Genomic DNA, 23,571 nt, shown 5'->3' on the forward strand with positions numbered 1-23,571 from the left:
CACGAGTAGACGGTGAAAGTCAACCTAGTGCTTTCACTCGCTCCTTCTCCGCTGACGTACCACGATTTACTCCAGTAGTGACCACCGCGTACCCAGTGAGGACCCTATTAGCAACTGGTTTCTATTTACTGGAGTTTGTGTAGGGAGAGAAACAGACTATCGATCACCCTTTCCAGTGAACGTCTCACCAATTTCTTCCTGAGAGAGACAGCGAAAAAACTTTCTTCTACTATACACAAATCACGCTTGCGTATGCTCTACAAGACGCGTATGATAACTAAATTTACGCAAAAGCACGCAAACTGTTATCACGTTGCTCCACGTATCGTATGCACAAACGCGCGGTCCAATCGCACAGCGTATAGATACTTGTTATCTATCCATCCTGCGATCAGTTGCGTCAAACTCACAAGCTGCGCTCCTCAGCCGGAGCGTAACACAAAACCTTAACTTCAATTCACAATTCTAAACTTCACAATGCACAATTCTATATCACAATCCTCTGCAAATCTCACGACTTGCGTATTTCTCTATGCATTAACGTAGGTCAGCCGAACCTATGCCACCAAGCCTCTGCTTACTCAGTGTCACCACAGGATCTCGACTTCCGGGGTTCAATACACTCACTCCTTCTTTCACTCATTCAAATACACAGTGTTTTCTCTAACGTCCTAAGTGGATGCTGGGGACTCCGTAAGGACCATGGGGAATAGCGGCTCCGCAGGAGACTGGGCACATCTAAAGAAAGCTTTAGGACTAACTGGTGTGCACTGGCTCCTCCCCCTATGACCCTCCTCCAAGCCTCAGTTAGATTTCTGTGCCCGACGAGAAGGGTGCACACTAGGGGCTCTCCTGAGCTTCTTAGTGAAAGTTTTAGTTTAGGTTTTTTATTTTCAGTGAGACCTGCTGGCAACAGGCTCACTGCATCGAGGGACTAAGGGGAGAAGAAGCGAACTCACCTGAGTGCAGAGTGGATTGGGCTTCTTGGCTACTGGACATTAGCTCCAGAGGGACGATCACAGGCCCAGCCTGGATGGGTCCCGGAGCCGCGCCGCCGGCCCCCTTACAGAGCCAGAAGAGCGAAGAGGTCCGGAAAAATCGGCGGCAGAAGACGTTCCTGTCTTCAATAAGGTAGCGCACAGCACTGCAGCTGTGCGCCATTGCTCTCAGCACACTTCACACTCCGGTCACTGAGGGTGCAGGGCGCTGGGGGGGGCGCCCTGAGACGCAATAAAACATGATAAAAATACCTTACATGGCAAAAAAATACATCACATATAGCTCCTGGGCTATATGGATGCATTTAACCCCTGCCAGAATATACAGAAAAACGGGAGATAGGCTCCGCCCCCTTTTCGGCGGCCTTATCTCCTCAGCACACTGGCGCCATTTTCCCTCACAGCTCAGTTGGAGGGAAGCTCCCTGGCTCTTCCCTGCAGTCACTACACTACAGAAAGGGTTAAAAAAAGAGAGGGGCACTAATTAGGCGCAGTATTAAAACATACAGCAGCTATAAGGGGAAAAACACTTATATAAGGTTATCCCTGTATATATATATATATAGCGCTCTGGTGTGTGCTGGCATGCTCTCCCTCTGTCTCCCCAAAGGGCTAGTGGGGTCCTGTCCTCTATCAGAGCATTCCCTGTGTGTGTGCTGTGTCGGTACGTTTGTGTCGACATGTATGAGGAGAAAAATGATGTGGAGACGGAGCAGAGTGTCTGTAACAGTGATGTCACCACCTAGGGGGTCGACACCTGAGTGGATGTACTGTTGAAAATTACGTGACAGTGTCAGCTCTGTATAAAAAAACAGTGGTTGACATGAGACAGCCGGCTACTCAGCTTGTGCCTGTCCAGACGTCTCATAGGCCGTCAGGGGCTCTAAAGCGCCCGTTACCTCAGATGGCAGATACAGACGCCGACACGGATACTGACTCCTGTGTCGACGGTGAAGAGACAACCGTGATTTCCAGTAGGGCCACACGTTACATGATTGAGACAATGGAAAATGTTTTATACATTTCTGATAATACGAGTACCACCAAAAAGGGGTATTATGTTCGGTGAGGGAAAAACTACCTGTAGTTTTCCTGAATCTGAGAAATAAAATGAGGTGTGTGATGATGCGTGGGTTTCCCCCCGATAACAATTGATAATTTCTTAAAAAGTATTGGTGTATACCCTTTCCCGCCAGAGGTTAGGGTGCGTTGGGAAACACCCCCTAGGGGGGATAAGGCGCTCACACGCTTGTAAGAACAAGGGCTCTACCCTCTCATGAGATGGCCGCCCTTAAGGATCCTGCTGATAGAAAGCAGGAGGGTATCCAAAAATGTATTCACACACATACTGGTGTTATACTGCGACCGGCAATCGCCTCAGCCTGGAGGTGCAGTGCTGGGTTGGCATGGTCGGATTCCCTGACTGGAAATATTGATATCCTAGATAAGGATAGTATATTATTGCCTATAGAGCATTTAAAAGATGCATTTCTATATATGCATGATGCACAGCGGAATATTTGCCGACTGGCATCAAGTATAAGTGCGTTGTCCAATTCTACCAGTAAAATGGTCAGGTGATGCGGATTCCAAACGGCATTTGGAAGTATTGCCTTTGAAAAGGGACATTTGGGGTCGGTCTTTTAGACCTGGTGGCCACGGCAACAACTGGGAAATCCACGTTTGTACCCCAGGTCGCCTCTCAAAATAAGACGCCGTATTATCAGGCGCAGTCCTTTATTGGCAAGCGGACAAAAGGTTCCTCTTTTCTGCTCGTGACAGAGGGAGAGGAAAAAGGCTGAAGAGATTAGCCAGTTCCCAGGAACAGAAACCCTTTCCCGCCTCTGCCAAGCCCTCAGTATGACGCTAGGGCCTTACAAGCTCAGGCACGGTGGGGGCCCGTTCTCAATGAATTTCAGTGCGCAGTGAGCTCACTCGCAAGTAGACCCCTGGATCCTTCAGGTAATATCTCAAGGGTACATATTGGAATTCGAGACGTCTCCCCCTCGCCCTTTCCAAAAGTCGGCTTTACCGACGTCTCCCTCTGACAGGGAGGCAGGTTTGGAAGCCATTCACAAGCTGTATTCCCAGCAGGTGATAATCAAGGTACCCCTCCTGCAACAGGGAACGGGGTATTATTCCACACTATTGTGGTACCGAAGCCAGACGGCTCGGTGAGACCGATTCTGAATCTGAATCTAAAATCTAAAATCTTTGAACACTTACGTACAGAGGTTCAAATTCAAGATTGAGTCACTCAGAGCAGTGATTGCGAACCTGGAAGAAGGGGACTACATGATGTCTCGGGACATCAAGGATGCTTACCTTCATGTCAAAATTTACCCTTCTCACCAAGGGTACCTCAGGTTATGGTACAGAACTGTCACTATCAGTTCAGACGCTGCCGTAGGGATGGTCCACGGCACCCCGGGTCTTTACCAAGGTAATGGCCGAAATGATATCCCTTCGAAGGAAGGGAATTTTAGTTATCCCTTACTTGGACGATTCCCTGATAAGGGTAAGATCCAGGGAACAGTTGAAAGTCGGTGTAGCACTATCTCAGGTAGTGTTGCGGCAGCACGATTGGATTCTCAATATTCCAAAATCGCAGCTGGTTCTGACGACTTGTCTTCTGTTTCCTAGGGATGTTCCTGGACACAGTCCAGAAAAAAGGTGTTTCTCCCGGAAGAGAAAGCCAGGGAGTTATCCGAGCTAGTCAGGAACCTCCTAAAACCGAACCAACTCTCAGTGCATCAATGCACAAGGGTTCTGAAAAAAAAATGGTGGCTTCCTACGAAGCAATCCCATTCGTTAGATTCCACGCAATAACTTTCCAGTGGAACCTACTGGACAAATGGTCCGGGTCGCATTTTCAGATGCATCAGCGGATAACCCTGTCACCAAGGACAAGGGTATCCATCCTGTGGTGGTTGCAGAGTGCTCATCTTCTAGAGGGCCGCAGATTCGGCATTCAGGACTGGGTCCTGGTGACCACGGATGCCAGCCTGCGAGGCTGGGGAGCAGTCACACAGGGAAGGAATATCCAGGGCTTAGGGTCAAGCCTGGATACATCACTTCACATAAATATCCTGAAGCTAAGGGCCATTTACAATGCTCTAAGCTTAGCAAGACCTCTGCTTCAAGGTCAGCCGGTGTTGATCCAGTCGGACAACATCACGGCAGTCACCCACGTAAACAGACAGGGTGGCACAAGAAGCAGGAGGGCAATGGCAGAAGCTGCAGGGATTCTTCGCTGGGCGGAAAATCATGTGATAGCACTGTCAACAGTATTCATTCCGGGAGTGGACAACTGGGAAGCAGACTTCCTCAGCACGACCTCCACCCGGGAGAGTGGGGACTTCACCCAGAAGTCGTCCACATGATTAAAAAACTCGACAGGTATTGCGCCAGGTCAAGAGACCCTCAGGCAATAGTTGTAGACGCTCTGGTAACACCGTGGGTGTACCAGTCAGTGTATGTGTTCCCTCCTCTGTCTCTCATACCCAAGGTACTGAGATTGATAAGATGGAGAGGAGAAAGCACTATATTCGTGGCTCCGGATTGGCCAAGAAGGACTTGGTAACCGGAACTTCAAGAGATGCTCACGGAGGATCCGTGGCCTCTACCTCTAAGAAGGGACCTGCTCCAGCAAGGACCCTGTCTGTTCCAAGACTTACCGCGGCTGCGTTTGACGGCATGCCGGTTGAACACCGGATCCTGAAGGAAAAAAGGCATTCCGGATGAAGTCATCCATATCCTGATCTAAAGCCAGGAAGGATGTAACCGCAAAAACATTATCACCGCAATTGGCGAAAATATGTTGCGTAGTGCGAGGCCAGTAAGGCCCGACGGAGGAAATTCAACTGGGTCGATTCCTACATTTCCTGCAAACAGGAGTGTCTATGGGCCTGAAATTGGGGTCCATTAAGGTTCAGATTTCGGCCCTGTCAATTTTCTTCCAAAAAAGAGCTGGCTTCAGTCCCTGAAGTTTAGACGTTTGTAAAAGGGGTACTGCATATACAGCCTCCTTTTGTGCCTCCAGTGGCAATTTGGGATCTCAATGTAGTTTGGGTTCCAAAAGTCACATTGGTTTGAACCACTTAAATCTGTGGAGTTAAAATATCTCACATGGAAAGTGGTCATGCTGTTGGCCCTGGCCTGGGCCAGGCGCGTGTCAGAATTGGCGGCTTTATCCTGTAAAAGCCCTTATCTGATTTTCCATTCGGACAGGGCGGAATTGAGGACTCGTCCTCAGTTTCTCCCTAAGGTGGTTCCAGCGTTTTCACCTGAACCAACCTATTGTGGTGCCTGCGGCTACTAGGGACTTGGAGGAATCCAAGTTGCTGGATGTTGTCAGGGCCCTGAAAATATTTCCAGGACGGCTGGAGTCAGGAAATCTGACTCGCTGTTTATCCTGTATGCACCCAACAAGCTGGGTGCTCCTGCTTCTAAGCAGACTATTGCTCGTTGGATTTGTAGTACAATTCAGCTTGCACATTCTGTGGCAGGCCTGCCACAGCTAAAATCTGTAAAAGCCCGTTCCACAAGGAAAGTGGGCTCATCTTGGGCGGCTGCCCGAGGGGTCTCGGCTTTACAACTTTGCCGAGCAGCTACTGGGTCAGGGGCAAACACGTTTGCTAAATTCTACAAATTTGATACCCTGGCTGAGGAGGACCTGGAGTTCTCTCATTCGGTGCTGCAGAGTCATCCGCACTCTCCCGCCCGTTTGGGAGCTTTGGTATAATCCCCATGGTCCTTACGGAGTCCCCAGCATCCACTTAGGACGTTAGAGAAAATAAGAATTTACTTACCGATAATTCTATTTCTCATAGTCCGTAGTGGATGCTGGGCGCCCATCCCAAGTGCGGATTGTCTGCAATACTTGTACATAGTTATTGTTACAAAAATCGGGTTATTATTGTTGGGAGCCATCTTTTCAGAGGCTCCTCTGTTATCATACTGTTAACTGGGTTCAGATCACAAGTTATACGGTGTGATTGGTGTGGCTGGTATGAGTCTTACCCGGGATTCAAAATCCTTCCTTATTGTGTACGCTCGTCCGGGCACAGTATCCTAACTGAGGCTTGGAGGAGGGTCATAGGGGGAGGAGCCAGTGCACACCAGTTAGTCCTAAAGCTTTCTTTAGATGTGCCCAGTCTCCTGCGGAGCCGCTATTCCCCATGGTCCTTACGGAGTCCCCAGCATCCACTACGGACTATGAGAAATAGAATTATCGGTAAGTAAATTCTTATTTTTTTCTTTTTCTGTACAGAAAAATATCACTCCCTTTGATTAGCTACTTTATCCCAGAGGTAGTACAATTTAAACAAAATATTAAGGTAATCTGCTTTTGAAATCGGATAGTTATGTGCTACAATATTAAATGTATACTATCCCGCCTTGAATTGAACAAACTATCGCGTGGTTATACTTTGCGCCCACAACTCTACGCCACCTTGCGTAGACACGCGACCGTGCGTGCCTCTACGCCACGTGTGCGACCCTGCGCCACGTGCATGCTACTGTATGCTGTCCTCACGTTCCGTACCACGTGTACAAACGTGCGTTCGCAATTCACTTAAACCACACAATCTCTATAAATGTGAGCAATAAAAACTACTATCGCTCACTAACACAACCCACACTTGTTCTGTATAAACCTTAACGACTAGGCCAGAACTGCGTTTTGTGTTTTACAATTACACCCTTACTACACTAATATATATATATATATATATATATATATATATATATATATATATGTATATGTATGTATGTGTGTGATATTTTATATATATCTCAAACATGTATCCAATTTCACACAGATCTAAAATGACATAACTTATGGCAGCAATATGTGAGAGAGTATGCAAAGTATCTGTACGCTTTTCGCGCCAAAAATTTACACACAAATTTTAAACTGCTTTTTTCCTGTGTCCTTCGGATTGCAATAACAGCACCTCTAAGACTAGACAGAACAGACACCATCTAATCAGCACAATCTGGTTTTAGCACAATGCAAAGGTTATTTAACATGCGTCTCCACCCTTTGCTGACAGATCAAAGTCTGTTATGGCCTGCAAGTCTGTGAGTGTGTGATGAACCGGAGGAGCCCCCAATTGTTAATGCTGATTAATTTACAGGAAGAAAAAAATCAATACTTTAAACGTATATCTGTACAGGCCGCTGCGACCGCTAAGCGCGTGTGAAACCCCTAACAGATGCGTACACGTTGCATGCGCACGCCATCACGCTGTAAGCCAGAGTAGCTACACGTGAGGCGGAATACACTCTATAACCCCTAGCAGTAAAGAGGCACGACACCAATTGTATTTAAATATGTTGGGATCCAACCCACCAACAGTTATTTACTCAAAAGGGGATAACAACAATAACACAATTACATAAGAGAAACAGGCTACTATCAATGCTACATTTGTTTGCACGCCAGCGCCACCTGGTTCCGGTCCTCAGTCTACCTGGAGAGATGACCTTCAGAGAATGTGTTTGACCGGCCAGGCAGCGTGGCTTTTATACATTTGTCCAAATTATGAAACAATGGAATCTGTAATCTCTTCACCCATAGGTCAAAGGGCTGGTCATTTACAGTACAGGAGGGGTCATAGGTCGGTTTGAATAGGTTGGCGATGCCTGGTCCAGGTGCACTTGCAGATGTTATCCACTGGGTTCCCGCCGAATATCAGAGTACAGTAAATGCAGTGTAATATTAATATTCTGTTCCTGCGCATAGATATGCGCAGGAGCGTGCTATCTTCTGCAAACTGCTACCGGAATATTGCTCTTAAAATACTGTACAGCTGGATACCAAACACCACCTCCTAACCTAATTCTGTCCCCTCATATCCTGTAAAGTTGAATCCCTCTGTTGTACCTTTAAAAAAAATGAAACTCGGTTGTGTGGTGCGTGCAGACTATGTGTAAATTGTGCTATGTGAATTAAATATGAGATGTCTGTGGCTTTTCCATGCGAATGCATATGCTACCGTAATTACTCATACCACGCGCTAACACGCAAGTCCGCGTGAGCGATTATGCGCAGCTTGCGAGTATGCGCACGCACGTCAGAACAAGCACCTGCACGGAGGCCATGTGTGTGGTGTTTGTACGTGATGAGTGTGCCTATAATATTTTCGACTTCGACAATGGAATAGAAATGAGCAAACGGAAACTGTAGAACGTTCTATAAGTATGAAGTTATACAAAAAATGAAAAGACCTAAGCAAAGGAACAGGGCAAACCAAGTGTAGGCATAATACAATGCCGCACAGATGCTAGAGGTGGGACTGGACAAAATGAGAGGCTCCTGTTTATGACCATTTATAATCTAACAGGGAAGTAGTGTTCCTTCTAGGCTCTTTCAGTAGGGTGCTGCACCCTGCCAATTTTTGAAATGTGAAAAAGCACCCTGCCCTTTTTCAGTGCACCCTGCAGGACCATAAATTGTCCCCTTGTATACAGAATGCAATAGTCAGAGTGCATATTACAATGTTGTCGTCTACTCCTTGCCAACTTCTGATATCGGAACACAATTTCTATCCTTAGAAAACTGGATGGCAGAGGAGGAACTGTAAATAACACAGCACTCTGTTAAAGAGGGAAAGAACAGGGTAAGCAGTGAGCAGGTACTGCTTACAGTTTTTCCCTAGTAGAACAGACTTATTTTTTCCTTATATTTCTCTGACGTCCTAGTGGATGCTGGGAACTCCGTAAGGACCATGGGTAATAGACGGGCTCCGCAGGAGACTGGGCACTCTAAAAGAAAGATTAGGTACTATCTGGTGTGCACTGGCTCCTCCCTCTATGCCCCTCCTCCAGACCTCAGTTAGAATCTGTGCCCGGCCAGAGCTGGGTGCTCCTAGTGGGCTCTCCTGAGCTTGCTAGAAAAGAAAGTATTTGTTAGGTTTTTTATTTTCAGTGAGATCTGCTGGCAACAGACTCACTGCTACGTGGGACTGAGGGGAGAGAAGCAAACCTACCTGCTTGCAGCTAGCTTGTGCTTCTTAGGCTACTGGACACCATTAGCTCCAGAGGGTTCGAACACGGGGCCTGACCTCGATCGTCCGTTCCCGGAGCCGCGCCGCCGTCCCCCTTGCAGAGCCAGAAGACAGAAGAGAAGCAATGAAATCGGCGGCAGAAGACTCCTGTCTTCATTAAGGTAGCGCACAGCACTGCAGCTGTGCGCCATTGCTCCCACAGCACACCACACACTCCGGTCACTGTAGGGTGCAGGGCGCTGGGGGGGGGGGGGCGCCCTGGGCAGCAATTATAATACCTTTTGGCATAAAATACACATAATACAGTCTGTTAACTGTATATGTATAAAACCCCCCGCCATTAAGTTACAGAAAACGCGGCACAGAAGCCCGCCGCTGAGGGGGCGGGGCCTTCTTCCTCAGCACACCAGCGCCATTTTCCCTTTACAGCTCCGCTGGAAGCAGCTCCCTAGGCTCTCCCCTGCAGTATCCTGATACAAGAAGGGTAAAAAAGAGAGGGGGGGGCACATAAATTTAGGCGCAAATAAGATATTTAAGCAGCTATTGGGTAAATCACTTTTTATAGTGTGAATCCCTGTGTTATATAGTGCTGTGGTGTGTGCTGGCTTATTCTCTCTCTGTCTCCCCAAAGGACTTTGTGGGGTCCTGTCCTCAGTCTGAGCATTCCCTGTGTGTGTGCGGTTTTTCGGTACGGCTGTGTCGACATGTTTGATGAGGAAGGTTACGTGGAGGCGGAGCAGGGGCAGATAAATGTGGTGTCGCCCCCGACGGGGCCGACACCTGATTGGATGGTCTTAACCGACAGTGTCAACTCCTTACATAAAAGGTTAGATGACGCAGCAGCCTTGGGACAGCCGGGGTCTCAGCCCGCGCCTGCCCAGGCGACTCAGAAGCCGTCGGGGGCTCATAAACGCCCGCTAGCTCAGATGGTAGACACAGATGTCGACACGGAGTTTGACTCCAGTGTAGATGAGGATGAGACAAATGTACAGTCTACAAAGGCCATCCAATGCATGATTACTGCAATGAAAGATGTATTGCACATTTCTGACATTAACCCGGTTACCACCAAGAGGGGTATTATGTTTGGGGAGAAAAAGCAGCCAGTGACTTTTCCCCCATCTGATGAATTAAATGAATTGTGTGAAGAAGCGTGGAGTTCCCCTGATAAGAAACTAGTGATTTCTAAGAGGTTACTGATGGCGTACCCTTTCCCGCCAACGGATAGGTTACGTTGGGAAACATCCCCTAGGGTGGACAAGGCGCTCACGCGCTTATCTAAAAGGGTGGCACTGCCGTCTCAGGATACGGCCGCCCTAAAGGAGCCTGCGGATAGAAAGCAGGAAGCTATCCTGAAGTCTGTGTATACACACTCTGGTACTCTACTGAGACCTGCTATTGCTTCAGCCTGGATGTGTAGTGCTGCAGCAGCATGGACTGATACCCTGTCAGACAACATTGATTCCCTCAACAGGGATACTGCTTTGCTAACCCTCGAACATATAAAAGACGTCGTCTTATATATGCGGGATGCCCAGAGGGACATTTGCCTGCTGGCATCTAGAATTAATGCAAAGTCCATTTCTGCCAGGAGAGTATTATGGACTCTGCAGTGGACAGGTGATGCTGATTCTAAAAAACACATGGAGGTTTTGCCTTATAAGGGTGAGGAATTGTTTGGGGACGGTCTCTCGGACCTCGTATCCACAGCAACAGTTGGGAAGTCGACTTTTTTGCCTCAGGCTCCCTCACAGCCTAAGAAAGCACCGTATTATCAAGTGCAGTCCTTTCGGCCTCAGAAAGGCAAGCGGGTCAGAGGAGCATCCTTTCTGGCCAGAGGCAAGGGTAGAGGAAAGAAGCTGCACCAGGCAGCCAGTTCCCAGGAACAAAAATCCTCCCCTGCTTCCACTAAGTCCACCGCATGACGTTGGGGCTCCACAGGCGGAGCCAGGTGCGGTGGGGGCGCGTCTCCGAAACTTCAGCAACCAGTGGGTTCACTCACAAGTGGATCTATGGGCTGTACAAATTGTATCTCAGGGATACAAGCTGGAGTTCGAGGCGACTCCCCCTCGCCGTTACCTCAAATCTGCCTTGCCAGCTGCTCCCAGGGAAAGGGAGGTAGTACTGGCGGCAATTCACAAGCTGTACCTCCAGCAGGTGATAATCAAGGTCCCCCTCCTTCAACAGGGAAGGGGTTACTATTCCACAATGTTTATGGTACCGAAACCGGACGGTTCGGTGAGACCCATTCTGAATTTAAAGTCCTTGAACACTTCTATAAAGAAATTCAAGTTCAAAATGGAATCGCTCAGAGCGGTCATTGCAAGCCTGGAAGAGGGGGATTTTATGGTGTCGCTGGACATCAAAGATGCTTACTTGCATGTCCCCATTTACCCACCTCACCAGGAGTACCTCAGATTTGTGGTACAGGACTGTCATTACCAATTCCAGACGTTGCCGTTTGGCCTGTCCACGGCACCGAGAATATTTACCAAGGTAATTGCCGAAATGATGATACTCCTTCGGAAGAAGGGAGTTATTATTATCCCGTACTTGGACGATCTCCTCATAAAGGCGAGGTCCAGAGAGCAGTTGTTGGTCAGCGTAGCACTCTCTCAGGAAGTGTTGCAACAGCACGGCTGGATTCTGAATATCCCAAAGTCGCAGCTGATTCCTGCGACGCGTCTGCTTTTCCTGGGCATGATTCTGGACACAGAACAGAAGCAGGTGTTTCTCCCGGTGGAGAAGGCCCAGGAATTGTCATCTCTGGTCAGGGACCTCCTGAAACCAAAACAGGTGTCGGTGCATCACTGCACGCGAGTCCTGGGAAAGATGGTGGCTTCTTACGAAGCAATTCCCTTCGGCAGGTTCCATGCAAGGATCTTTCAGTGGGATCTGTTAGACAAATGGTCCGGATCGCATCTTCAGATGCTTCGGTTGATCACCCTGTCCCCAAGGGCCAGGGTGTCTCTGCTGTGGTAAATATAGGACAGAGAAAGATACTGGCGCCGGCTGAATCTCAAAATAAGGAACGGATACAAACTGATCAAATAAAAAATTAATCATACATTTATTAAAATTAATCTACAAATATGACATATGTATTGTCAAGAGGGTAATTAGCAATAAAAGTTGAGGGTCTCTCAAATTAACCTAGGACCACTTATATTTCCATTGTGGCAATAAGCACTGATATTCTGGCTAGGGCTCAGTCCTCCAAGGTATCCTCCTATGAGTTCAGATATAGATATTACCATGGTCTCAGATGGAAGTCCCCTTGGTTCTCAATTGCAGATCGAGGTCCAATAGCAGCAGGGGAATATGTAGAGACTCCAGATAAATAATGCTGAGGAAGCTGGCGGTGACCAAGACCAGCAAAACGCGTTGAGCCCCTTTTTATTTTGACCACGGGCACTGCAACTACCATCTTGAATCATCTGGCAATCTCTGGACTTTAAATCCTCCAGGATCCCTATCAGCATTTTTTATCTGGAGTCTCTACATATTCCCCTGCTGCTATTGGACCTCGATCTGCAATTGAGAACCAAGGGGACTTCCATCTGAGACCATGGTAATATCTATATCTGAACTCAAATGAGGATACCTTGGAGGACTGAGCCCTAGCCAGAATATCAGTGCTTATTGCCACAATGGAAATATAAGTGGTCCTAGGTTAATTTGAGAGACCCTCAACTTTTATTACTAATTACCCTCTTGACAATACATATGTCATATTTTTAGATTAATTTTAATAAATGTATGATTAATTTTTTATTTGATCAATTTGTATCCGTTCCTTATTTTGAGATTCAGCCGGCGCCAGTATCTTTCTCTGTCCTCTATTTACCACTTAGGGACTAACCATCCCTATACAGGCTGCCGTTGACAGCGCACTCACTAATTGCTTCTTCGTGTCTCTGCTGTGGTGGCTGCAGAGTGCTCATCTTCTCGAGGGCCGCAGGTTCGGCATACAGGACTGGGTCCTGGTGACCACGGATGCAAGCCTCCGAGGATGGGGGGCAGTCACTCAGGGAAGAAACTTCCAAGGACAGTGGTCAAGTCTGGAGACTTCACTACACATAAATATACTGGAACTAAGGGCCATTTACAACGCCCTGAGGCAAGCAGAGCCCCTGCTTCAAAACTAACCAGTACTGATTCAGTCAGACAACATCACGGCGGTCGCCCATGTAAACCGCCAGGGCGGCACAAGAAGCAGGATGGCAATGGCAGAAGCCACAAGGATTCTTCGATGGGCGGAGAATCACGTGCTAGCACTGTCAGCAGTGTTCATTCCGGGAGTGGACAACTGGGAAGCAGACTTCCTCAGCAGGCACGACCTCCACCCGGGAGAGTGGGGACTTCATCAAGAAGTCTTCACACAGATTGTAAATCGCTGGGAACTGCCACAGGTGGACATGATGGAGTCCCGCCTCAACAAAAAGCTAAAAAAATATTGCGCCAGGTCAAGGGACCCTCAGGCGATAGCTGTGGACGCACTAATGACACCGTGGGTGTACCAGTCGGTTTATGTGTTCCCTCCTCTTCCTCTCATACCCAAGGTACTGAGGATAGTAAGAAAGAGAGGAGTAAGAACTATACTCATCGTTCCGGATTGGCCAAGAAGAACTTGGTACCCAGAACTACAAGAAATGATCTCAGAGGACCCATGGCCTCTGCCTCTCAGACAGGACTTGTTACAGCAGGGGCCCTGTCTGTTCCAAGACTTACCGCGGCTGCGTTTGACGGCATGGCGGTTGAACGCCGGATCCTAGCGGAAAAGGGCATTCCGGATGAAGTTATTCCTACGCTGATAAAGGCTAGGAAAGACGTGACAGCAAAACATTATCACCGTATATGGCGAAAATATGTTGCTTGGTGTGAGGCCAGGAAGGCCCCTACAGAGGAATTCCAGCTGGGTCGATTCCTGCAGTTCCTACAGTCAGGAGTGACTATGGGCCTTAAATTAGGATCCATAAAGGTCAAGATTTCGGCCCTATCTATTTTCTTTCAAAAAGAACTGGCTTCACTGCCTGAAGTTCAGACGTTTGTTAAGGGAGTGCTGCATATTGAGCCCCCTTTTGTGCCTCCAGTGGCACCTTGGGATCTTAACGTTGTGTTGGATTTCCTGAAATCACACTGGTTTGAGCCACTTAAGACCGTGGAGCTAAAGTATCTCACGTGGAAGGTGGTCATGCTGTTGGCCTTGGCTTCAGCTAGGCGTGTGTCAGAATTGGCGGCTTTGTCATGTAAAAGCATGTATCTGATCTTCCATATGGACAGGGCAGAATTGAGGACTCGTCCCCAATTTCTCCCAAAGGTGGTATCAGCGTTTCATTTGAACCAACCTATTGTGGTGCCTGCGGCTACTCGGGACTTCGAGGCTTCCAAGTTGCTGGACGTAGTCCGGGCTTTGAAAATTTATGTTTCCAGGACGGCTGGAGTCAGGAAAACTGACTCTCTATTTATCCTGCATGCACCCAACAAGCTGGGTGCTCCTGCTTCAAAGCAAACTATTGCTCGCTGGATCTGTTGCACGATTCAGCTGGCACATTCTGCGGCTGGACTGCCGCATCCTAAATCCGTAAAAGCCCATTCCACAAGGAAGGTGGGCTCTTCTTGGGCGGCTGCCCGAGGGGTCTCGGCATTACAGCTTTGCCGAGCTGCTACTTGGTCGGGTTCAAACACATTTGCTAAATTCTACAAGTTTGATACCCTGGCTGAAGAGGACCTTGAGTTTGCTCATTCGGTGCTGCAGAGTCATCCGCACTCTCCCGCCCGTTTGGGAGCTTTGGTATAATCTCCATGGTCCTTACGGAGTTCCCAGCATCCACTAGGACGTCAGAGAAAATAAGAATTTACTCACCGGTAATTCTATTTCTCGTAGTCCGTAGTGGATGCTGGGCGCCCGTCCCAAGTGCGGACTCTCTGCAATACATGTATATAGTTATTGCTTCACTAAAGGGTTATTGTTATGAGCCATCTGTACAAGGAGGCTCAGTTGTTGTTCATACTGTTAACTGGGTATGGTTATCACAAGTTGTACAGTGTGATTGGTGTGGCTGGTATGAGTCTTACCCTGGATTCCAAATACTTTCCTTGTTGTGTCAGCTCTTCCGGGCACAGTTTCCCTAACTGAGGTCTGGAGGAGGGGCATAGAGGGAGGAGCCAGTGCACACCAGATAGTACCTAATCTTTCTGTTAGAGTGCCCAATCTCCTGCGGAGCTTGTCTATTCCCCATGGTCCTTACCGAGTTCCCAGCATCCACTACGGACTACGAGAAATAGAATTACTGGTGAGTAAATTCTTATTATTTTAACCCATTGTTTAACTTTTCTGTTTTATAATACATACAGATTATAACTACTTCAGAACTGGAAAAGAGATTTATAATTATCTACTTATGTATATGCTACAGCCGATCTTTCAAGAAGACTGGACATATACAGTAGGTTTCTCAGTACAGATTTCTCAGTACAGATGTTAGGTGTCTTATATGTATGCATGGGTATATGATTTACTAAGGGCAGAATGTATGTACAAAAACTATAAACATATGGGCTATGCTTTGTGCGCAAAGCGTCACATCAAAAATGTGCCCTTCAAAATAAAACTGTGCCCTCTTCAATGCTCAGCACCCTGCCCTAAAAAAAATCCTAGAGTGAACACTAGGGAATGTCAAGCTGACACAATAAGGATGGCATGAAGTGAGGATTTTGGCAGAGGCAGGCTGGGTTAGGTAGAATACAACTAGCTGGAAGACTGGGGAGACTTTGAAGAAGTGGTTGTTTTAGCTTGTTTGGTGTAACTGTCCAGGAGGTAGGAATACAGGGGGTCATTCCAAGTTGATAGCAGCAGGAATTCTGTTAGCAATTGGGCAAAACCATGTGCACTGCAGGGGAGGCAGATATAACATGTACAGAGAGAGTTAGATTTGGGTGTGGTGTGTTCAATCTGCAATCTAATTTGCACTGTAAAAATAAAGCAGCCAGTATTTACCCTGCACAGAAATAAAATAACCCACCAAAATCTAACTCTCTCTGCACATGTTATATCTGCCACACCTGCAGTGCACATGGTTTTGCCCAACTGCTAAAAAATTTCCTGCTGCGATCAATTTGGAATTACCCCCACAATGCAGTTATCTGGGGATCATAGGACCATCACTTGGAGAGTGGAAAGGGCGGGGGAGTGAAATGAGGTTGGAAATTTAGTGGCTGACACATTTGTAGATAAGGAGTTTGAATTTTATTTTGTTGTGATGAGATGCAGCTGTAAATATTAGCTAATTGAGCAGTGGAAGGATAAATTCAGTAGATGATTATATTGAATCTCTGCATCATTCATATGGGTTCTAAACTAAGGGGAGGTTGCAGTTATCTTAGTGGAAGACAAGATGGTGAATGAAATTGTTACTGATGAGAAAGGGTTGTATGCTGTTGGTAATTTAGAAGTGGAAGCGATTGGTCTTGGTAAGAGGCTGAATATGTGACATGAAAGAGGGTAGCATCAAGGTGACATGAGGGCAGCAGATATGAGGAACAGAAGAGGGTGTGCTGGTCAGTGAAGTGAGTTAGTAGGAGACTATATGGTCTCTGTTTTAGACATGTTGAGCTGTAAATAAAGCATAAAACTATGCTAAATTGCCAATGGACAATGAGAAAGTTATTTTAAATGTTTAAAAGTACGGAAAAATTATGTTGCTTAGACTATAAAAAATTTTTTCTTTCTTTTTCCACTTAGTGGAAGATGTGTTCGTGTCTCATGTGGAGGATGCTGTAACATTTTGGGGACAGGTATTGTAATCTCATAACTTACTGTAGTGCTGCTTTTTAAACAGAGAATTACGATTTATATCCAATATTATTATTATTATTATTTTTTTTTTTTTTTTGGAAAAGCCAGTTCTGTTCTTTCAGCATTTCTGCCAGCCCATTTGCAAGCATGCTTATTAATATGTGTATAAGGATTCATTGAGGGCAAGTCAATTGTTTATCAGGCGCCCATCGAATAAGTTGAATTGTTCCACCAGGCGGGCGGCCATTACTGTTGATGTGCTTAAAAGCATCGGGTTTAGCCGCACAAAGCATTTAAACCTGTCTTTAGTCCTGGTTAGGGTGCCCAAACTCATATTTAGGTGCCCAAACCACAGACTTTCACATTATTTATTTATTTATTTATTTATTTATTTATTTATTTATTTATTTTCTTGTCACCACAGGAGGCCACGAGAAGAAATGTGTCTTCTGCGGCTAATGGGCTCCTGATCAGAGCAACAATTGAATTGCTCTGATGGACGCCCATTAAAACAATTGAATCACACCAATTGTCATCCAAATTGTATGTAATTTATCATTTTGCTTCTATTCCAGTTTTCTTTTTCTCTTTCATCCAATCTGGGAGAAACTGGACCATGGGTTGCTCGAGGGGACCATAGGAGCTAGCAATTAATAGATTAGTATGTAACTTTAACATGAAATATATATATATATATATATATATATATATATATATATATATATATATATATATAATTTCTCTGACGTCCTAGTGGATGCTGGGAACTCCGTAAGGACCATGGGGAATAGACGGGCTCCGCAGGAGACTGGGCACTCTAAGAAAAAATTAGGACTACTGGTGTGCACTGGCTCCTCCCTCTATGCCCCTCCTCCAGACCTCAGTTAGAATCTGTGCCCGGCTCGAGCTGGTTGCACACTAGAGGCTCTCCTGAGCTCCTAGTAAAGAAAGTATTTTAGGTTTTTTATTTTCAGTGAGATCTGCTGGCAACAGACTCACTGCTACGAGGGACTTAGGGGAGAGAAGCGAACCTACCTGCTTGCAGCTAGCTTGGGCTTCTAGGCTACTGGACACCATTAGCTCCAGAGGGATCGAACACAGGCCCAGCCTCGGTCGTCCGGTCCCGGAGCCGCGCCGCCGTCCCCCTTGCAGAGCCAGAAGACGGAAGATTCCGAAGAGAAAATCGGCGGCTGAAGACTCCGGTCTTCATTAAGGTAGCGCACAGCACTGCAGCTGTGCGCCATTGCTCCCCACGCACACCACATACTCCGGTCACTGATGGGTGCAGGGCGCTGGGGGGGGGCGCCCTGGGCTGCAATTAGATTACCTTAAAAATGGCAAAGAACACATAATATAGTCTAATACACTATATATGTGTAAAAATCCCCTGCCATAATATTAATATAAAGAGCGGGAGAAGCCCGCCGAAAAAGGGGCGGGGCTATCTCCCTTAGCACACTGGCGCCATTTCCTCTTCACAGCTCCGCTGGAAGGACGCTCCCCAGGCTCTCCCCTGCAGTTTCCAGGCTCAATAGGGTAAAAAAGAGAGGGGGGGCACTAAATTTAGGTGCAATACTGTGTATTATAGCTGCTATAGGGAAAATCACTTTGTGTAGTGTAAATCCCTGTGTTATATAGCGCTGTGGTGTGTGCTGGCATACTCTCTCTCTCTCCCCCCAAAGGACTTGGTGGGGTCCTGTCCTCAGTCAGAGCATTCCCTGTGTGTGTGCGGTGTGTCGGTACGGCTGTGTCGACATGTTTGATGAGGAGGCTTATGTGGAGGCGGAGCAGGTGCCGATAAATGTGATGTCACCCCCTGCGGGGTCGACACCAGAGTGGATGGATATGTGGAAGGTATTAACAGACAGTGTCAACTCCTTACATAAAAGGTTTGATGACATAACAGCTGTGGGACAGCCGGCTTCTCAGCCAGTGCCTGCCCAGGCGTCTCAAAGGCCATCAGGGGTTCAAAAACGCCCGCTACCTCAGATGGCAGACACAGATGTCGACATGGAGTCTGACTCCAGTGTCGACGACGACGACGAGACTAATGTACATTCCACTAAGGCTATCCGTTGCATGATTACGGCAATGAAAAATGTGTTGCACATTTCTGACATTAACCCAGGTACCACTAAAAAGGGTATTATGTTTGGGGAGAAAAAGCAACCAGTGGTTTTTCCCCCTTCAGATGAGTTAAATGAAGTGTGTGAAGAAGCGTGGGCATCCCCTGATAAAAAATTGGTGATTTCTAAAAAGTTACTAATGGCGTACCCTTTCCCGCCAGAGGACAGGGTACGTTGGGAGACATCCCCGAGGGTGGATAAAGCGCTCACACGCTTGTCAAAAAAGGTGGCACTACCATCTCAGGATACGGCCGCCTTAAAGGAGCCTGCGGATAGAAAGCAGGAGGCTATCCTGAAGTCTGTATATACACACTCAGGTACTATACTGAGACCTGCTATTGCTTCAGCATGGATGTGCAGTGCTGCAGCAGCGTGGTCTGATTCCCTGTCTGATAATATTGATTCCCTTGACAGGGACACTATATTGCTAACCATAGAGCATATTAAAGACGTAGTCTTATACATGAGAGATGCACAGAGGGATATTTGCCGGCTGGCATCTAGAATAAATGCAATGTCCATTTCTGCCAGGAGAGTATTATGGACTCGGCAGTGGACAGGTGATGCGGATTCTAAAAGGCACATGGAGGTTTTGCCTTACAAGGGTGAGGAATTGTTTGGGGATGGTCTCTCAGACCTCGTTTCCACAGCGACAGCTGGGAAGTCGACATTTTTACCCCAGGTTCCCTCACAGCCAAAGAAAGCACCGTATTATCAGGTACAGTCCTTTCGGCCCCAGAAAGGCAAGCGGGTTAAAGGCGCGTCCTTTCTGCCCAGAGGCAGGGGTAGAGGGAAAAAGCTGCACCATACAGCCAGTTCCCAAGAACAGAAATTCTCCCCTGCTTCCACTAAATCCACCGCATGACGCTGGGGCTCCACTGGTGGAGCCAGGTGCGGTGGGGGCCCGTCTCCGGAACTTCAGCGACCGGTGGGTTCGCTCACAGGTGGATCCCTGTGTTCTACAAGTGGTATCTCAGGGATACAAGCTGGAATTCGAGACGTCTCCCCCTAGCCGTTACCTCAAATCAGCCTTGCCAGCTACTCCCCCGGACAGGGAGGTGGTGCTGGCGGCAATTCACAAGCTGTTCCTCCAGCAGGTGATAATAAAAGTTCCCCTCCTTCAACAGGGACGGGGTTACTATTCCACGATGTTTGTGGTACCGAAACCAGACGGTTCGGTGAGACCCATTCTAAATTTAAAATCCTTGAACACTTATATAAGAAGGTTCAAGTTCAAAATGGAATCGCTCAGGGTGGTTATTGCAAGCCTGGAAGAAGGGGATTACATGGTATCACTGGACATCAAGGATGCGTACCTGCATGTCCCCATTTACCCACCTCACCAGGTGTACCTCCGTTTTGTGGTACAAGACTGCCATTACCAATTCCAGACGTTGCCGTTTGGTCTGTCCACGGCACCGAGGGTATTTACCAAGGTAATGGCCGAAATGATGATACTCCTTCGAAAGAAGGGAGTTATAATTATCCCATACTTGGACGATCTCCTTATAAAGGCGAGGTCCAGGGAGCAGTTGTTGGTCGGAGTAGCACTATCTCAGGAAGTGCTACAACAGCACGGCTGGATTCTGAATATTCCAAAGTCGCATCTGGTTCCTACGACGCGTCTACTGTTCCTAGGTATGATTCTGGACACAGAACAGAAGAAGGTGTTTCTCCCGGAGGAGAAGGCCAAGGAGTTGTCATCTCTGGTCAGAGACCTCCTGAAACCAAAACAGGTGTCGGTGCATCACTGCACGCGAGTCCTGGGAAAGATGGTAGCTTCTTACGAAGCAATTCCATTCGGCAGGTTCCATGCAAGGATCTTTCAGTGGGATCTGTTAGACAAGTGGTCCGGATCGCATCTTCAGATGCATCGGAGAGGGCCGCAGATTCGGCATACAGGACTGGGTCCTGGTGACCACGGATGCAAGCCTCCGAGGTTGGGGGGCAGTCACGCAGGGAAGAAACTTCCAAGGACAATGGTCGAGTCAGGAGGCTTCCCTACACATAAATATTCTGGAACTAAGGGCCATTTACAATGCCCTAAGTCAGGCAAGACCCCTGCTTCAAAACCAGCCGGTGCTGATTCAGTCAGACAACATCACGGCAGTCGCCCATGTAAACCGACAGGGCGGCACAAGAAGCAGGATGGCGATGGCAGAAGCCACAAGGATTCTCCGATGGGCGGAAAATCACGTGATAGCACGGTCAGCAGTGTTCATTCCGGGAGTGGGCAACTGGGAAGCAGACTTCCTCAGCAGGCAAGACCTCCACCCGGGAGAGTGGGGACTTCATCCAGAAGTCTTCCAACTGATTGTAAACCGTTGGGAAAGGCCACAGGTGGACATGATGGCGTCCCGCCTAAACAAAAAGCTAAAAAGATATTGCGCCAGGTCAAGGGACCCTCAGGCGATAGCTGTGGACACTCTAGTGACACCGTGGGTGTACCAGTCGGTTTATGTGTTCCCTCCTCTTCCTCTCATACCAAAGGTGCTGAGGATAATAAGAAAGAGAGGAGTAAGAACTATACTCATCGTTCCGGATTGGCCAAGAAGGACTTGGTACCCGGAACTACAAGAAATGATCTCAGAGGACTCTTGGCCTCTGCCTCTCAGACTGGACCTGCTACAGCAGGGGCCCTGTCTGTTCCAAGTCTTACCGCGGCTGCGTTTGACGGCATGGCGGTTGAACGCCGGATCCTGATGGAAAAGGGCATTCCGGTTGAAGTCATTCCTACGCTGATAAAGGCTAGGAAAGATCTGACGGCAAAGCATTATCACCCCATATGGCGAAAATATGTTGCTTGGTGTGAGGCTATGAAGGCCCCCACAGAAGAATTTCAGCTGGGTCGATTTCTGCACTTCCTACAGTCAGGAGTGACTATGGGCCTAAAATTGGGATCCATTAAAGTCCAGATTTCAGCCCTGTCTATTTTCTTTCAAAAAGAACTGGCTTCACTGCCTGAAGTTCAGACGTTTGTTAAGGGAGTGCTGCATATTCAGCCCCCTTTTGTGCCCCCAGTGGCACCTTGGGATCTCAACGTTGTGTTGGATTTCCTAAAATCACATTGGTTTGAGCCACTTCAGACCGTGGAGTTGAAATATCTCACGTGGAAAGTGGTCATGCTTTTGGCCTTGGCTTCGGCTAGGCGTGTGTCAGAATTGGCGGCTTTGTCTTGTAAAAGCCCCTATCTGATCTTCCATATGGATAGGGCAGAATTGAGGACTCGTCCCCGATTTCTCCCTAAGGTGGTATCAGCGTTTCATTTGAACCAACCTATTGTGGTGCCTGCGGCTACTCGGGACTTGGAGGCTTCCAAGTTGCTGGACGTAGTCCGGGCCCTGAAAATCTATGTTTCCAGGACGGCTAGAGTCAGAAAGACTGACTCGCTGTTTATCCTGCATGCACCCAACAAGTTGGGTGCTCCTGCTTCTAAGCAGACTATTGCTCGCTGGATCTGCTCCACGATTCAACTTGCACATTCTGCGGCTGGACTGCCGCATCCTAAATCAGTCAAAGCCCATTCCATGAGGAAGGTGGGCTCTTCATGGGCGGCTGCCCCGAGGGGTCTCGGCTTTACAACTTTGCCGAGCTGCTACCTGGTCGGGATCAAACACGTTTGCAAAATTCTACAAGTTTGATACCCTGGCTGAGGAGGACCTTGAGTTTGCTCATTCGGTGCTGCAGAGTCATCCGCACTCTCCCGCCCGTTTGGGAGCTTTGGTATAATCCCCATGGTCCTTACGGAGTTCCCAGCATCCACTAGGACGTCCGAGAAAATAAGAATTTACTCACCGGTAATTCTATTTCTCGTAGTCCGTAGTGGATGCTGGGCGCCCATCCCAAGCGCGGATTGTCTGCAATACTTGTATATAGTTATTGCCTAACTAAAGGGTTATTGGTATGAGCCATCTGTTCGTGAGGCTCAGTTGTTATTCATACTGTTAACTGGGTATAGTATCACGAGTTGTACGGTGTGATTGGTGTGGCTGGTATGAGTCTTACCCTGGATTCCAAATCCTTTCCTTATTGTGTCAGCTCTTCCGGGCACAGTTTCCCTAACTGAGGTCTAGAGGAGGGGCATAGAGGGAGGAGCCAGTGCACACCAGTAGTCTTAATTTTTTCTTAGAGTGCCCAGTCTCCTGCGGAGCCCGTCTATTCCCCATGGTCCTTACGGAGTTCCCAGCATCCACTACGGACTACGAGAAATAGAATTACCGGTGAGTAAATTCTTATATATATATATATATATATATATATATATATAGTAAAACCGTGCGTATATCGGTAACTTACACTGGTAGTGCAGTGAGAGCTCGAGACATATAATATGATGTGCATATAATATAGATTGAGTATCCCTTATCCAAAATGCTCGGGACCAGAGGTATTTTGGATATCTGATTTTTCCGTATTTTGGAATAATTGCATACCATAACGAGATATCATGGTGATGGGACCTAAATCTAAGCACAGGATGCATTTATGTTACATATACACCTTATACACACAGCCTGAAGGTCATTTTAGCCAATATTTTTTATAACTGTGCATTAAACAAAGTGTGTGTACATACACAAAATTCATTTATGTTTCATATACACCTTTTACACACAGCCTGAGGGTCATTTAAT

The 23,571-nt window shown here is 47.4% G+C and overlaps 1 protein-coding gene across 7 annotated transcripts in view; it reads left to right on the forward strand.

Moving 5' to 3' along the window:
- STK31 (serine/threonine kinase 31) overlaps window positions 1-23,571 on the forward strand; it is a 783,847-nt gene that overhangs the window by 104,960 nt on the left and 655,316 nt on the right. For 6 of the 7 annotated variants that reach the window (XM_063921681.1, XM_063921683.1, XM_063921684.1 and 3 more), the window contains one exon: window positions 16,758-16,810. In XM_063921681.1, the coding sequence (XP_063777751.1) occupies window positions 16,758-16,810 (53 nt within the window). Of the gene's footprint in view, window positions 1-8,603; window positions 8,627-16,757; window positions 16,811-23,571 lie in introns of those variants that run through there. The other variant, XM_063921685.1, reaches the window with a different exon arrangement.

Source organism: Pseudophryne corroboree, chromosome 5 (genome assembly GCF_028390025.1).
Source record: "Pseudophryne corroboree isolate aPseCor3 chromosome 5, aPseCor3.hap2, whole genome shotgun sequence".
Lineage (NCBI taxonomy): Eukaryota > Metazoa > Chordata > Amphibia > Anura > Myobatrachidae > Pseudophryne > Pseudophryne corroboree.